This window comes from Bubalus kerabau, chromosome 4 (assembly GCF_029407905.1).
Source record: "Bubalus kerabau isolate K-KA32 ecotype Philippines breed swamp buffalo chromosome 4, PCC_UOA_SB_1v2, whole genome shotgun sequence".
Classification (NCBI taxonomy): Eukaryota; Metazoa; Chordata; class Mammalia; order Artiodactyla; family Bovidae; genus Bubalus; species Bubalus kerabau.
Genome location: NC_073627.1, coordinates 136,075,296 through 136,091,432, shown reverse-complemented (window position 1 = coordinate 136,091,432; position 16,137 = coordinate 136,075,296). Strand labels below are relative to the sequence as shown.

At 47.6% G+C, this 16,137-nt stretch overlaps 1 protein-coding gene across 6 annotated transcripts in view; it reads right to left on the bottom strand.

The window, feature by feature from the left end:
- Nucleotides 1-1,950: 1,950 nt before the first annotated feature.
- Nucleotides 1,951-16,137, bottom strand: part of SLC39A14 (solute carrier family 39 member 14) — a 63,846-nt gene continuing 49,659 nt past the window's right edge. For all 6 annotated transcript variants that reach the window (XM_055578708.1, XM_055578705.1, XM_055578707.1 and 3 more), the window contains 7 exons: nt 15,948-16,134; nt 12,447-12,616; nt 10,368-10,490; nt 9,456-9,644; nt 9,098-9,305; nt 7,858-8,042; nt 1,951-5,087 (listed from right to left, as the gene is read on the bottom strand). In XM_055578708.1, coding sequence (XP_055434683.1) covers nt 4,941-5,087; nt 7,858-8,042; nt 9,098-9,305; nt 9,456-9,644; nt 10,368-10,490; nt 12,447-12,616; nt 15,948-16,134 — 1,209 coding nt within the window. In that variant the 3' untranslated portion in view covers nt 1,951-4,940. The remainder of the gene's footprint in view (nt 5,088-7,857; nt 8,043-9,097; nt 9,306-9,455; nt 9,645-10,367; nt 10,491-12,446; nt 12,617-15,947; nt 16,135-16,137) is intronic.

The window sequence follows — 16,137 nt, the reverse complement described above, 5'->3', positions numbered from 1 at the left end:
ATGTTTTGGTTTTTTGGCCGCCAGGCATGTGGAATCTTAGCTACCAGACCAGGGATTGAACCTGCAACCCCCGCATTGGAAGGCAAAGTCTTAACCACTGGCCACCAGGGAATTTGCTAGCATCAGTTCTTTTACCCTACTGTTCATTTTTGTTGTCGAAGATAAATAACAGACCCCTGCTCTTTTGAATAAATTGGAGAAAGCAGATTTAGAATTTTAAATCTCATGACAGAACTTTTCCCTGTGAGACATTCAGGAGACATGGTTTGAATGAACCAAGTATATTCTTCTGCTTCATTGACTACACTAAAGCCTTTGAGTGGATCACCACAAACTGGAAAATTCTTAGAGATGGAAATACCAGACCACCTTACCTGCCTCCTGCGAAACCTGTATGCAGGTTAAGAAGCAACAGTTAGAATGGACATGGAACGATGGTCTGGTTCCAAATTGGGAAAGGGGTATGTCAAGACTCTATATTGTCACCCTGCTTATTTAACGTATATGCAGAGTACATCATGCGAAATGCTGGGCTGGATGAAACACAAGTTGGAGTCAAGATTGCCGGGAGAAATACCAATAACCTCAGATACGCAGACACCACCATCCTTATAGCAGAAAGCAAAGAGGAACTAAAAAGCCTCTTGATGAAGGTGAAAGGATGAAAAAGCTGGCTTAAAACTCAACATTCAAAAAACTAAGATCATGGCATCTAGCCCCATCACTTCATGGCAAATAGATGGAGAAACAATGGAAACAGTGACAGACTTTATTTTCTTGGACTCCAAAATCACTCCAGATGGTGACTGCAGCCTTGAAATTAAAAAACACTTGCTCCTTGGAAGAAAAGCTATGACAAACATAGACAGCATATTAAAAAGCAGAAACATTACTTTGTCGGCAAAGGTCCGTATAGTCAAAGCTATGGTTTTTCCAGTAGTCACGTATGGATGTGAGAGTTGGACTATAAAGAAAGCTGAGCGCTGAAGAATTGATGCTTTTGAACTGTGGTGTTAGAGAAGACTCTTGAGAGTCCCTTCGACTTCAAGGAGATCAAACCAGTCAATCCCAAAGGAAATCAACCCTGAATCTTCATTGGAAGGACTGATGTTAAAGCTGAAACTCTAATACTTTGGCCACCTGATTTGAGGAGCTGAGTCATTAGAAAAGACCCTGATGTTGGGAAAGACAGAAGGTAGGAGAAGGGGATGATAGAAGATGAGATGGTAGGATGGCATGACTGACTCAATGGACATGAGTTTGAGCAAGCTCCAGAAGATAGTGAAGGACAGGAAACCCTGGCATGCTGCAGTCCATGGAGTCGCAGAGTCGGACACAACTGAGTGACTGAACAACAAATATTCTCCAAGTTTTAAATCATGGATTTGTACGAGTGAAACAGTATGACAGAAAGTTCTTTTTAGGAGACACCGTCCATCACTCATAAAGTCATGGGCTCCATTGAAAGATAAGTTAATCATTTTAAAGTGAGCATGTTACACTATCTGAGGTTCCTTCTAAAGTGCAAGTGAAAGTCGCTCACTCATGTCTGACTCTTTGCAAACCCATGGACTTGACAGTCCATGGAATTCTCCAGGCCAGAATACTGGAGTGGGTAGCCTTTCCCTTCTCCAGGGGATCTTCCCAACCCAGGGATCGAACCTAGGTCTCCAGCATTGCAGGCGGATTCTTTACCAGCTGAGCCACAAGGGAAGTCCAAGAATACTGGAGTGGGTAGCCTATCCCTTCACCAGCAGATCTTCCTGACCCAGGAATCAAACCGGGGTCTCCTGCATTGCAGGCAGAATCTTTAGCAACTAAAACCCCTCTCCAAATATAAGGTGGACCAGCAAAAGGAAGCTTTATGTTAGTGAGACATCATCGCCACCTTGTGTTCAACAGTTTTCATTACACCTACCTTATTGCAAAAGATGACACAGGATTCAACAGTTACAGAATATAGCTTTATTTATAGAATCTTACAAATAAAAACATTTACAGTCCACATAACTTAAGTTTATTTTGTTTTCTAATTTATCTTCATAACACCTGAGTCATTTAAAAAAATACTGTGATGGAATTGCAGAACTGTAAAATAAAATATGAATAATAAAAGCTAACCTCTCTCTTTTGCAAAAATCAGACAACCTTTTGTTTCTTTTTAAGCAGATTTCCAACATATTGCTATATCCATATTACCATGTGGAAGAGGATTTACTAAAAACAGGTCTTAGGATACCATAAAAGAGAAGCTTTCTTTTTAAAACCCAAGGTGAAGGACCAGTGAAAGGGAGACCTAAGTTGACACTAGACACGAAAACCCTTGGAGGCAAGGACAGAAGACCTGCAAGCCAGGGGGAGGGTGAGAAGCAGCAGAACCCCTCCTCTGGAGTCACGGCTCCTGCACGTTGCACATACTTTCCTGGTTATCCTTAGAGAAAGGGAGAGAGGCTGAAGATGCTAATGCCAGCCATGAAATAAGTCCTCAGAACTTGCTACTCCTCAGACTACTAATGTGTACAAATGCTTGAAACAGCAAACCCAACACTTCAGAAAGAAACTGCCACATTTTCGATTCATGAGGCAAATCTGTTGCCAATAGCAACAGGTAATCCGTTGCACAATTTCAGTGTCTCTACCCCTCCTAAGCTCCAACTGGGACTGGGCTCTGGACCAGTTACAGTTTGGAAAAAACTCCCCTTTGAAGCAGGTGTCTGTGAAAGGAAAGTCAGTTCTTAATATGGATGTGCACAAGAAGGGAAAACACCCTACCGCTCACATTTTATTTTTTTAATTTGCTCAAGGTTACATTTTTGGGCTCTTCTCCTAAGACTAGAAACCCACTAACACTTACTTAGGATTCTACTCCAGATACCAGTGTCTGTAAGGAAGGACAGATCTACAGGGAATGCTAAAATTATCAAGTTAATACATCGATGTAAATTACGGGAAGCAAAATCATCTAAGGTCCTAAGATTTGAGTGTTATTTCCTGCTAGCTCCTGAAAGCAATCTGAGAAAAATGAAACAGAAGAGACAAAGATTCATTTCAAAACAGTTAACAGTGACAATAATAACAACAGTATAAAAAGTTAGATTCCAACATTCAAATTGGTTCTTTGGTAAAAACTGGACCGTAATCCTACCAGGAAGTCTGTCCTGACAGTTCATCTAGAATCTTGAGAACTGAGTTTTCCTCCTCCTTCCGCCCATTCTCAAATCTATCCAAGTCAACAGGCAAGATGAGAAAAACTTGTAAAGCATCACCAGCGGTTTTCCTGCTCATGTTCAAGAATAGTCCCAGTTTGAGGGATGTTTCCCAAAGGAAAAAAAAAGAAAAAAACCCAGAGTCGATGCTTTCAATTACTGTAGAGTGGAAAAGTTTTCCTGTCAGAACAGAAATGTGCTCGGGTGGTGGCGACGGACCAGCGCTGGTCAGCCACGCGCACAGGTCGTCTGCGAGCACAGCCCCTGGGCTGCGACCGCGGGCACCACTGAGGAAGGCTTCTGGAGAGGTCGGCTCCCCAGAGTGGCTGAGGAATCTCACGTTATCAATATGATAATAATACAGCAATTCACCTAGTGAACCTGGAGACGAGCTCCCCTCACAGCCGGAGCTCTGCGGAGAGGGCTCCACAGGGCAAGCAGGGGACCTACGGTCTCCCACACACATACACACACATGAGTCTATCAATTCATTTTCTGAAGAGAGTTATTAGCATAATTCATATTCAGTTCCATACAGGATTCGCCCTTTCTGGTGTGGGGTGAGGGCGGAAGGGGGACCCAGCTGGTTGCCGCAGGAGCTCCTGGGTCCCCTATTCTGTGAACACCAAGGATGCTCCCCTCCCAGCTCAGAGTTCTACCATGTGTACTGTTACTTGTGGCATTAGTAAGTCCTAAATGTTGCCTGCGCTGATTGCACCTCCGATTACCCTTGTCAAGAAGACCCCAAGCGGCATTCCAGTTCTGAAAGTCAGCTTGTCACTTGGCAGCACGAGTTGGTGTCCAGGGAGGTGAATTTGTGCGGTCTCCCCTCCAACACGGGTGTCGTCACTGTGCTTAGAGTGTGCTGCCAGGGAGGCGGTGGAAGTGTCTCTCAGGAGATGGGGGTGGGGGCTGAGGGGTGGGAATTGTAGCAAAACCATTGGATTTCTCAGAGGTCCCTCTTCTCTGCCCTCCCGCATCCTCCAGTGTTCATCTGAAAGGAGGGGAGGTTCAGGCAACACAAACTACTTGCTGTTCACCTGGACAACCACAAAACACCAGGTGCAGAACCAATTTTGGCCCAGGGTCCCAGTGGGAATAAGTGACCATCCTGACAAGACACCCTCCCCTCATCCACACACAATGACCCTTGCCTCTCCTCCAGCCCTGCTCATCTGTTTCCAGCTTTGACATCTCTTTGACAGAACAGGCGACCGAACAGACTTTGAAAATATAAGAGGGTTTCTGTCCTTTGTACTTCTGCTGTAAAAAAAACAGGCAAATTCACTTAAAAATGGGTCACCCTGAGGCCCAGGAAACACACTGAGATTTTATGAGCCCCAAACTGTAGATTCACCTCCTAGTATTTCTCACCAAGCTGTGAGCCCTGGCTCTCTTTCTGTGCCACCTGGCCAAGGATTCAGAATGTCTCAGTGCTGGTTGGGAGAGAAAGTGGCCAAGGTAACCAGAGGGAAAAGTTAGGCTTGTCTTTTGAACTGAGTTGAGAAGACGAAAGGGACAGAGGCACTACCGAGAGGCTGGTTACCAGGGCAGCTTATTCCTTGGATAGAGCATTTTTAAAACCAGCTGACATTTGAATGTAGGAATAGAGTCTGTGTCACAGTTTTTAATAGAACTGCCTCTTCCGAACCGCTTCCTGGATGAGGTGTCCTTGGGCCAGGGGTCGGGCAGCCCAGGGCCGGACTGCCAACCCCGCTGGCTCCTGGCGGGGCCCTATCCGATCTGGATATGTCCCGAGTACATGGTGAGGACTAGCATGATGCCAAAACCAGTCAAGAGGCCCAGGTTCTGGATGACAAAGGGGATCAAGGCACTGCCTTTGCGTTCATCCTCTTGGCTCACCTCGTTCATCTCAGGGAACTGGGAAAGAAAAGGAGAGAACATGAGAGCTGCAGTTCCTTTCTTCTTGCAGCTCCTTCAAGTGCAGGACAATTCAGTTATATACACTATCGAATAATCCTTACAATGTTTATTATTGTTATATTTATATATGAAAATAACACATCATCAGTGTATATGATTATTAATACACTATTAATGATATACTTGGAGAAGGCAATGGCAACCCACTCCGTTACTCTTGCCTGGAAAATCCCATGGATGGAGGAGCCTAGTAGGCTGCAGTCCATGGGGTCACTAGGAGTTGGACACAACTGAGCGGCTTCCCTTTCACTTTTCACTTACATGCATTGGAGAAGGAAATGGCAACCCACTCCAGTGTTCTTGCCTGGAGAATCCCAGGGACGGGGGAGCCTGGTGGGCTGCCGTCTATGGGGTCGCACGGAGTCGGACACGACTGAAGTGACTTAGCAGTAGCAGCAATTATATACTATTAATTAATACTAATTAATATACTATTTATTAATAATATACTATTATTAATAATAGCTATTATATATAATATTTAATCAAGATGCATGCATGCATGCTCAGTTACCCAGTCATGTCTGACTCTGTGATCTCATGGGCTGTAGCCCGCCATGTCCATAGGATTCTCCAGGCAAGAATACTGGAGTGGGTTGCCATTTCCTTCTCCAGGGGATCTTCCTGACCCAGGGATTGAACCCACGTCTCCTGCATTGACAGGCAGATTCTTTTACTGCTAAGCCACCAGGGTATATAAAAAAAAATAGGATTGGTTTACAAAGAAAATCAATAGCAGTAAGTTCTAGAACTTAAACATTATCACCTTTCTCCAAGGTGGTTGCCACTGCTTTACAACGATTGAGCTGAAACAAAGTACTATACATATATGTAACCCTGGATGTGTTTAGAGGCTGGTTAAAAATAACCACTCTAATAAAACTGCCACTTGTTTGGGAACCTGAGCAGCTGTGTGAGGGGCCAGAAAATGGAGCTAAGACTGCAGCGACTCAGGGTCTCCTGCGGCTGGCTGGCAAGGCGTGCGTGCCCACTCACGCTCGGCTCTCTGGGGCCCCATGCACCACAGCTCTACAGGCTCCTCTATGCGTGGGAGTTCCGAGGCAAGAACACTGCAGTGGGTTGCCATTTCCTTCTCCAGGGGATCTTCCCCACCCAAGGGTTGAACAAAAAATATCCTAACCCATTGGCTGAGGATGGACTGTGGTGGTCAGTACTCTCATCATCTCATGAAAAACACTACTTTTTAGGACTTCCCTGGTAGTCTAATGGTTAAGAATCTGCCTCTCAGTGCAGGGGACATGGGTTCCACCCCTGGTAGGGGAAGATCCCACATGCCTTGGAGCAACTAAGCCTGTGCGTCACAATTAATGAGCCTGTGAACATTAGAGCCTGTGCTCCACAACAAGTGAAGCAATGAGAAGCCATGAATTGCAAGGAAGAGTAGCCTCGGCTCGCCACAACGAGAGAAAGCCTGCATGTAGCAATGAAGACCCAGAGCAGCCAAAAATAACCAAATGATTTTTTAAAAATAATACTTTCCAAGGATACAGAAAATAATGCAGTCAAACACGCCAAAGAACATGTCATGCCCTTAAGGAAAGAAATCAACTGTGTTAGAGAAAAAGATGCAACAAATCAGGTATTAAACTAGCAAACTCAAACAAACGTTAGTGGGCACAGTACAATGTACCCTTTCAGACACTGCTAATAATGTAAGGGAAGGTTAAGCAATGTTAAACTGTTAAATAATGTAATTTGGCAATACATATTAAAACCTCAAACTAATGCAGCCTTTCTGAGCCACTGATTCTTGTTCTGGATCAAGTACATTCTCCCACCAAATAACACCAGCAGTGGAGATGATGCCTTTTTTGGTTTTGTTTTGGTGTGCCATGCTGGATCTTAGTCCCCCAAAACGGGATCATACCCATGCCCCTTGACGTGGAAGTGCAGCACTCTAACCACTGGACTGACAGGGAATTCCCTGAAAAGGATGCCTTTAAAGAATATGCAGCATGAAAAACGTCTAGGATGTATCAAGTGAAAAAAGAAACTAGGATACAGAAGTGCATATTCAGTGGGATTAGTTGTTTAAAAACAAACACGATGCATTGTGAAGAAACAAGAGATAAACCCAAATGGTGGTGTTCTGAGGGAGAATAATTTTGGGTTATTTTCTTTCCTTCCTTCCCTTCCTGCCTCCTTCTTTCTATTTATCTATGAATATCTAAAAGATACTTAGGTAAGGACCCTGGAGTTGAGATAGATCATTTTCTTCAGTGACATATGCCCAAGGAACATAGGCTTTTCATCCTTTAAAAATCTAATATCCCTTTAAAAAAAGCATTGTATACTTTAAATAGGTAAATGGTGTGGTGTACAAATTTGGGCTTCCCACATGGCTGAGTGCTAGAGAATCCACCTGGCAATGCAGGAGACATACGAGATCTGGGTTTGATCCCTGGGTCGGGAAGATCCCCTGGAGGAGGGCATGGCAACCCACTCCAGTATTCTTGCCTAGAAAATCCCATGGACAGAGGAGTCTGGCAGGCTACTAGTCCAAAGGGTCGCAAAAAGTTGGACACGACTGAAGCGACTTAGCATGTGCACACACATGAACTGATTTGTTGATAAAGTTGTTACTAAAAACAAAGTAACTAATGTACGTTAGCTGTCATCCCACTCAATGAACTTAATAACCTGATCCAGTTTTGCCTACAAGGCATTAAAACTACAGAAGACTTACCATATCAGCCAGCGAAATATACAAGAACATTCCTCCAGCCAGTGCAAAGATCCAGTTGGCAGAGAAGTGGCTGCCGGCTAAGATGCCGAAGCCCAGGCCCACGTAACAGCAGCAGGCAGAGAGGAAGTTGAAGAAGAGAGCCTGCTGGAGACTCATGCCGGCGTTGAGCAGGATGACAAAGTCTCCTACAGCAGGGAGGACGAGAAGGGAGGGTGTGGACAGAAGAGTCATATTAGGTTGTGGGACATACAACTTGATGAGGACAGACTGACTGAATGTTGGATGGAGTCTGGGTGAAAATCCTGACAGCCCAGACTAGAGCTCATAATGACAGGCTAGGGCCCCCTTGACCTCCACACCAAAGATACTTGCAAGCTTGCGTCTATGAGGCTGGCCATGTGCGTCCAGCCTACACAATGCACAGGATTTTCAAAAGAGAAAATCACCTAGCCATGGCCTCATTTCTCTTTTGATTGATGGTGAAATAGAAGGAGATTCCTTCCTCAAAACTGTAATGCATGGTGTTTTTAGGAAACAAAATCGAGATGGAGAGATGTTAAGTCATTTGCCCAATAAATGGCAAAGCTGGGATATGACCTTGAATATCTGAGCCTCAAAAAAGTCCAGGATTTTTACACTCTCCCTCTGATAAAACCAAGGACTTTCCAACTGGCTCATCTCTTTCTTCTACCCACCAGACCTCAAACATGCAGCTCAGCCTTTGGAAGATTAATAGGATGTAAGAGAGAACCAATACTGAAAACTTAAGTCTAGTGAATGGCATGTCATAAGTCCTTTTCATGATTTTTTTTCTCCATGTTTCTCACGATGAATCAACAAGCTAGGTACCACTATTAATCCCAGTGTAGAAGTGAGGAAACTGAGCCACAGGTTATGGGACTAAAGGGAAACAAACATGCTGGTAAACACTCCATCATTTCCAATGATCAATTTTCTGGGTTTTTTTGGCCATACTGTGTGACACGAAGCACCTTAGTTCCCTGACCAGGGATCAAACCTGTGCCCTGTACAGTGGAAGTGCAGAGTCTTAATCACTGGACCTCCAAGTGTCCTTATGCAATGATCGATTTTCAGTGACTGATTCGGCTATTGAGAATCAGTGGTTTGATTTCACACAGCACAGAGAATGTGTTCACTGAACATGGTCTGTGTTCTGAAGGGCTGCGGGGAGGCAGCACAGTGGACCAGGCTGGGGTGGGGGCAGTGCCCGGGCCCCTACCAAGCTCATGTGGGAACTCCTCACACAGGATGGCCACTGAGGTGCTGATTCCCTGGAAGACGGACACAGTGAAGGAGGCGCCGATAGCCAGGCCGTCGATGAAGTTGTGGAGGCCGTCGCTCAGGGTGATCATCCAGGCCAGCGTGCCGATGTCTGAGTAGCGTACGCCTTTCAGCCAATGGCAGGCGCTCTGGGAAGCCTGCAGGTCCTGCCGGGAAGCCCAACCCCAAGGTCCCCAGGTCAAAGGGTGGACGACAGACCTTCAGGGCAGGCCCGAGTCATCAAGGCTGTTACCGTGGAACCCCTTCCCACCTCCCAGTCCCCACTTGCATCTCCCAGCGGAGGACAGCCCACTGACCTGGACGGACAGGGAGCCCACGATGACCTTCTCATCCACCACGGGGGTCTTCCCGTCCAGCTCCCCGCTGCAGTGCTGAGGAATCATATGATCCAGATCCCCATTCTGCAGCTTCTCTGTCACCCCCTCTTCCTGGTCCTTCTGGGAGGGGAGCGTCTCAGAGGTATAATGGCTGTGTCCGTGATGATGCTGGAGGCACCATGCAGAGGGGGTCAAACCAGAGCAACACTCACCAAAACCATCCACCCAGCAGGTGCCACGAGCACTGGGAGAACCTCACTCCCACTGCCTGGGAAACCATGAGCAGGCAATGGAGAGACAGAAGCCGAGGGCAAGGTAATGGAGAAAGCTGAAAGGGGCGGGGTGGGGCGTGCAGCTGGCATGGGATGGATCTCAGAGCAGTGACTGAGGGGCCAGTGCTTATTCCTGGCAGGAGGCACAGCACAGGTGCTTAAGAGAGGCTCCTCACAATGGCTGATTATATCCCGTTCAGCAACTGTTTAGGGGAAAACTAGGAGCCAGGCACCAAAGGCAACTTCTGGGACCTATACCACAAAAACCGGTCTCATTTCCTTGTGGACATATTTCATATACAGTGCCCTTTCTACATCTCCTCAAGGGCTGAAAATCTGTTAAGGAAATAATCTAGAATAAGATAAAGAGGGCAAGTTACTGCCTGGGAGGAGGCACACAGGCCAGACCTGGTTTCTGGTTCGCCCTTGCCCCCTGCTTGTCCCCTTTCTGAAGTGAGGTGGGTTTATCTACTCAGGAAGTTTGTGGGTTTGAATCCATGGTGGGAGGATCCAGCTAAGCTCACTGGATCAGCACTGAGGTTAACAGCACACCTGGGACAGATTTCTGAGACGGATGCTCTCCTGGGAGGCACTTCCTTTACCAACAATTAGGGCTTACCTCGTTTTTCTGTTTAAGGAGCATCTTCAAGATCTTCTCTGTGAAAAAGAAGAGATAAAAGCCCCCGAACACCACTGCAGACTTGGAGACATAATAGTCTTCCATGGGGTTGAAACCAAAAGCCTGTGGACCCAGGAAAACAAAATGAGTTGAACTTCACTGGTCCCCTCTCCTCTCTTTCACCACCTCCTTGACTCCAAGAAAGGAAGAGACTGGGACATGTCTGCCATCTACTTCATCTTTTTCCAGCAAAATCTAACCCTTGATGGTTTCCTCATGTCATGCCACCAGACCTGCTGGGTTCTCTCTAGCTGATTTTCTGACATCAGAAAAAAGACATCAGATCGTCTTTCGAATTTTACTTTCAGGAAGAACAGCCTTGGACAAGGCTGCAGAACTTTTAACAACAACCCTGTCTTTATTTTCTCCTGGTGCTTTGTAATAAGGGCAGACTCTGCCGGCAAATTCCGTATTTAAGGAGGAGACACTTGTGTTTATTTTTGTCATTATCTAGTCTCCCTGGATGACCTGCATGTAAACACACAGGGAGATGGCGTAATTAAACTTTCTAAAATGGGAAATCCTTTCCCTGATGGAACCTTAAGAATTGCAGCATCTTTCTGACCGCAGACCTCCCAGTGACCACAAAGCCAAGGGAGCAGACAGTATTACTGCATGTATCAATCTGGGGAAGTTTGTTTTGGGTTCTTGAAACTTCGCTTATTATGTTAGGAAAAAAAAAAATCCTTGGGAAAGCAGACAGGAGTAGAAGTTAGGAGAATACCATTCCCAGTGAAGCTCCTAACTTGTGTGCAGTGGCGGGGAACTTGACAAAGTGTCTGCTCACCTGCTCCTCAGTTTTCTGATAGAAAACGGGCCTCAAGAGCAAACACCAGCCATCCCATGGATGGGTCCCAGATAAAAGTGGCCATCAGAACCAGGAACTCTGGGTTGCTTAAAAACTAAGTGTTTTTTTCTTTTCTGTTTTAAAGAGACAAAATGCAGTCTCTAATTCAGTGTAGTTTTCTAAGAGACATTAAAGGTCAAGTTCTAGAATAGAAATGACTCACTCAGGCCAACTTTCCAAGACAGTCAAACCATCTTAAGGGAAAGTGGAGTGGACAGAGGCAACTAACAGTTCTCCACTAAAAGAACCAGGACATGAGCTCTTGTGCAGGCCGGGTTCTGCATCTGTTAAACAGGTCAAACAGTCCTTCTTTCCTACACATCACAGAAGTGATCTGAGGATCAACTCAGGAAACACAAAACCACAGCATGGAAAATGAAGTGCTACAAAGCACAGGGCATCATCTTTCTGCTTCACCTCTGGCTGGTCCGGGCCTGTCAGACCACCCACAGTGAAGCACCTCATGCTTGCTTCCTGCATCAGCGGGTCTACAAGGAGACCACACGGCATCAGAAACTCCTTCTTGGCCCTGCTAAACCTTACAAACACAGTGCTCCTCCTCTGCCATGGAGGGTGTCCTGGTTAGCCCAGGTGAAGGGGCAATGGGGCCGTCAACATGTGTGAGGCCAGACTGCTGGGTTCAGCTTACTTTCTGATGCAAAAGACAGAGGGTCTTTAGAAGTTTATGCCCTACTGAGGAGAACTATTTTTTTTCACTGAGACCTATTGATTCCGGTTTTGGAAATCCTTTGATTTCCAAAGCTCCAAACTGGGGGCCATTATGTGACCTAACTACACTATCTCTCTTCACCTGGTAGGCAGCGAGCACCAGGTGATCAGGTGATTTATGAACATGAACTCACAAAACCCTCACGACCTCATCCTGAGGTCCAGCCTATTATTTTTACTCTTTTCTGCATGAGGAAACTGCAGCACAGAGGGGTTAGGTGACTTGCCCTAGTGCACAAGGGGAGCTGGGTTTTGTACCAGCTCTCAAACCTACTCCCTGCTCAAACTGCCTCTCCCTGCTCGTGTCTGTGTCCCGTCTTCACTTTCCAAAAGGAGAGATCTCCTCGCTACACCATCCGTGGAGATGGGGGGTGGTCCTCCCACTGCACCCCACAGTCCCCCAGGAGGTGGCGTGCTCTCGAGAGGGCCCTGGCTCGTCATACCTCAGGGATGAGCTGGAAGAGGGCGTTGGAGTAGAGGGTTCCAATCGCCAGAGCTATGAAGTAGAGCAGGAGCCTCTTGTAAAAAGTCTTCTTCATGAAGGGCACAACGCTGGCCCCCAGGAGGGAGCAGAGGGAGATGACGGTCACGCAGAGGAGACCATACCCCCAAACTGCCATGGAGAGGGGGAGCCAGCCCCACCCGGGACAGAGATGAGGGCCAATGCCCCAGGGTATGGCAGCCACCATTGAGGGAAGGCAGGTTGGGGGGAGGGAGTGGTCAGGAGGGGTTTGGTTGACAGATATTAACAAAGGAGACAAAGGAGAAGAATCAGAGAGAGACAAGCAGGGAGGGAGAGAGAAACAGAACATTTGTTAGTGATTCAAGTCTGATGAAATTTCCTTCAATCAAGTTCAGGAGAAATGGGGGAGGAGCTTGAGGTGGTCTTGGAACGCTGTTTCTCTCCTGCCCCTGTTGCCTGGTGGCCAAGTCCCACCTGTCTGCTGCTGTGCCTGGCAGGGCAGTTGCAGTCTTAGCCGAAGTGTCCCCAGGCCAGGCCAGAGGCTGCCTGGAGGACTTTGGACTCGAGGGCTGTCCGAGAGAGGAAACAAGAGCCCGGGAAGAGACCGTTGTGCTGCACGTACACATGTTTGCACATCCGACCCATGCTGCAGGCACATGGACACTCCTCGCACCTGGTCTGCACTGCACAGGACACAACCAGGTCAGAAGTGCAGGACAGAAAGGATAAACAAATAACGCCCAATGCCCGAAGAATTCACACTCTTAACAGCCCAGGTTTTCTTGCCATTTTTTCCCTCTATGTTTTTTGTTTGTTTTTTCTTTCGGCCACATAGCTTGTAGGATCTCAGTTCCCCGACAGGGGATTGAACCCAGGCCACAGCAGTGAAAGCCTGGAGCCCTAACCACTAGACAACCAGAGAACTCCCTCAGGTTTCGTTTGTTTCCATTTGCTTTGAGAGGGCTGCAGCATAGAGAACAGAGTTCCAAGATCACCCCGCCAAAAAATATTTCCTCTTCCATTTCTCAGGGTCACGCACTCCGGGCAGGACAAAACCGAGCCAGGACGAGGCCTCCCCTGTGAGGCCAGGGGTAGAGTATGCACCATTATTGTATTTCTATTCAATAGGCAACACAGCATTTCATTTCCAATCTTGAAAAAAAAAATTAATAAATTTAATTTCCAGAGCTGGAAAAAAAATAGCCCAAGATGAGGCCTGCCCTGAGAAGTGCTTGCTAGGTTCATGTGCAATTCTGACATAGCATCGAGATGGTTCACCTTAAACCAAATTTCTTCTCTCATCATGAAGCAGGAACAGGTAAGGCAAGGCCGGCATCCCATAGAGTTTTTTTTTTTCGGTTGCTAGTACAGCATATGGGATCTACTTCCATGACCAGGAACTGAACCCAGGCCCCCTGTGTTGGGAGCTCAGAGTCTTAGCCACTGGACCGCCAGGGAAATCCCCATGAAGTCTTCTGATTCGGAAATTGGGCAGCTGCCTATGGAGGGCAAAGCCAACATTCTCAAAGTGGAGGGGGGCATGTCACCCACTGCCCCACTGCACGTCCCTGCCCGAGTTGACAGGTGGGCAGACTGTCACCTTGGGCCTTTTTTTTTAAGCTCCTCAGTGGTTACAATTAAAGAACAAAATTAACGAATATTTCAAAACAGTCAAGTCAGGGCACCAGGAAGTCACTCCTATCAGGAAGAAGTCAAGATGCAAGGTGTGAAGGGCTGCAGGTCACTTTCACTTGTTTTTGTTTCACAGTCTTGATTCTGTGTTTGGCTTTGTATCCTGCAGATTGTTTTTGTTTAGTCGTAAGTAGTGTCTCTTTTGCAACCCCATGGACTGCGGCCTACCAGGTTCCTCTGTCTATGGGATTTCCCAGGCAAGAATACTGGAGTGGGTTGCCATCGCCTCCTCCAGAGGATCTTCCTGACCCAGCAATCAAACCCGTGTCTTCTGCATTGGCAGGTGGATTCTTTACTACTGAGCCACCAGGGAAGCCCACACTGTGTGGATTAGGGCCTGCTTTAAAAAAAAAAGGATCTTTTTAAGCCAGTTCCACTTTTCAGTTGGTAACCTCTTTCCTTCCACCTCATTCCAGATGGATCATCTCTTGGTGGCCACACCTGAGTACTTCCAGGGCCTCTACTTAGATTGGCAGGGGTCAGGAGGACCAAGGGTAGGGGCAGCCACCACTGACCACTTTCCTTTCAAGCCCTGCCAACCGGGCTTAAGAAAGGCACTAACTGGGGAAGGAGGCTGACAGATCCCCAGCATGGTGATGGTGTGGTGGTGGTGATGGGGGTGAGTGCTAACAGCCTTGCATCTGACAACCCCTGAAGAGGCCAGAGGCCGACCTGGGTGCCCCAGGAGTGACAGGAGGCCCTGGAGATTCAGAAGCAGAAGTCATTCGGGTCCCTTGACTAGAAGAAGACATCAATGTTTCAGGTGGCGGCTGTCAGGGGCCTTGGAGCACAGGTTGGGGCAGGGACACCCCGGGGAGAGAGGACGCGCACGCTTCCGTTCTACTGCACCTCTGGGATGAGCTGGAAGAGCGCGTTAGAGAGCAGCGTTCCAATGGACAGGGCGATGAAGTAAGTGAGCACACGGCTGAAAAATGCTCTCTCCGTGCAGGGCAGGACGAGGGCTCCCAGGAGAGAGGCCAGGTTAATCAGTGACACACTGAGAAAACCAAAGCCCCACACTGTGGAGGAACAAGAACAGACGAGGGCCGCCATTACTGTGGGCGGGGGTGCTCTTGCTGCTGGGGGTGTGTGCAACTCCCCATTTTGAACCCAGCTGCAACCAGGGCAGACAGAGTTCCGCCAGCCCATCAATAAATGCTTGCCGAGTGTCTCTTGCTGGGTGCTGTGAAGAAGCCTGAAAACATACACCAAAGTTGCTATCCAAAGCAGCTTACCTTTCAGATGGAGGGGCAGGTGAACCCATGAAAAGCTAAAGACCACAAGAGTTAAATAATGACGTGGGGCAGGACACATGTGGCATGTGCCAGGTACCAAATGCTGGCAGCTCACACCAGCAGGACAGGATTGCAGGAGCTCGATCCAGGCCCAAGGGAGCCATGGGTACAGTGGCTGGAGCAGAGGTCCAGGCAGAGGAGGAGGGTAGGTGGATGAAGTGGGACAAGGGCAGACTGTGAAAGGCCTTAAATGCTAAACTCAAAAAATCAAGGCATTGGCCCCCTGGTAGTTTAATGAAAACCAAAAGGGAAAGTGGTCCAAAAGCCTCACACTGACTGCTCACCAGCCACACTGCCCAGCCTGGTGATGTGCTGGACTGGTCTCATGAGCATGGGAGATATCAGTTTAGACATTACTTCTGTTCACCCCTCCTGACGATGATAAGAGGAGGATAACCAGTTAATCATTCAGTGAGCTGCTCTATCTGATCACCCCAGCAGTCCCAGTGCTGACAAGCATGGACACCAGGCTCTGCCTCCCTGTCCTGGCTCACCTTCCACCGAGCTGGGCCTCCCCTCTTCTGTCTGCTCGTTCTCCTCATTCTCCTGGTTCTCGGAGGAGCAGGCCTTGGAGTCCAGCTGCTGGAGGATGGTGGGGCAGAACTCTTGGAACTCACGCTCCCCGATCTGCGACTGGTGGCTGAGGTTGTGGGCAGCAAAGAGTTCTCCAGAACTGAAGCACTG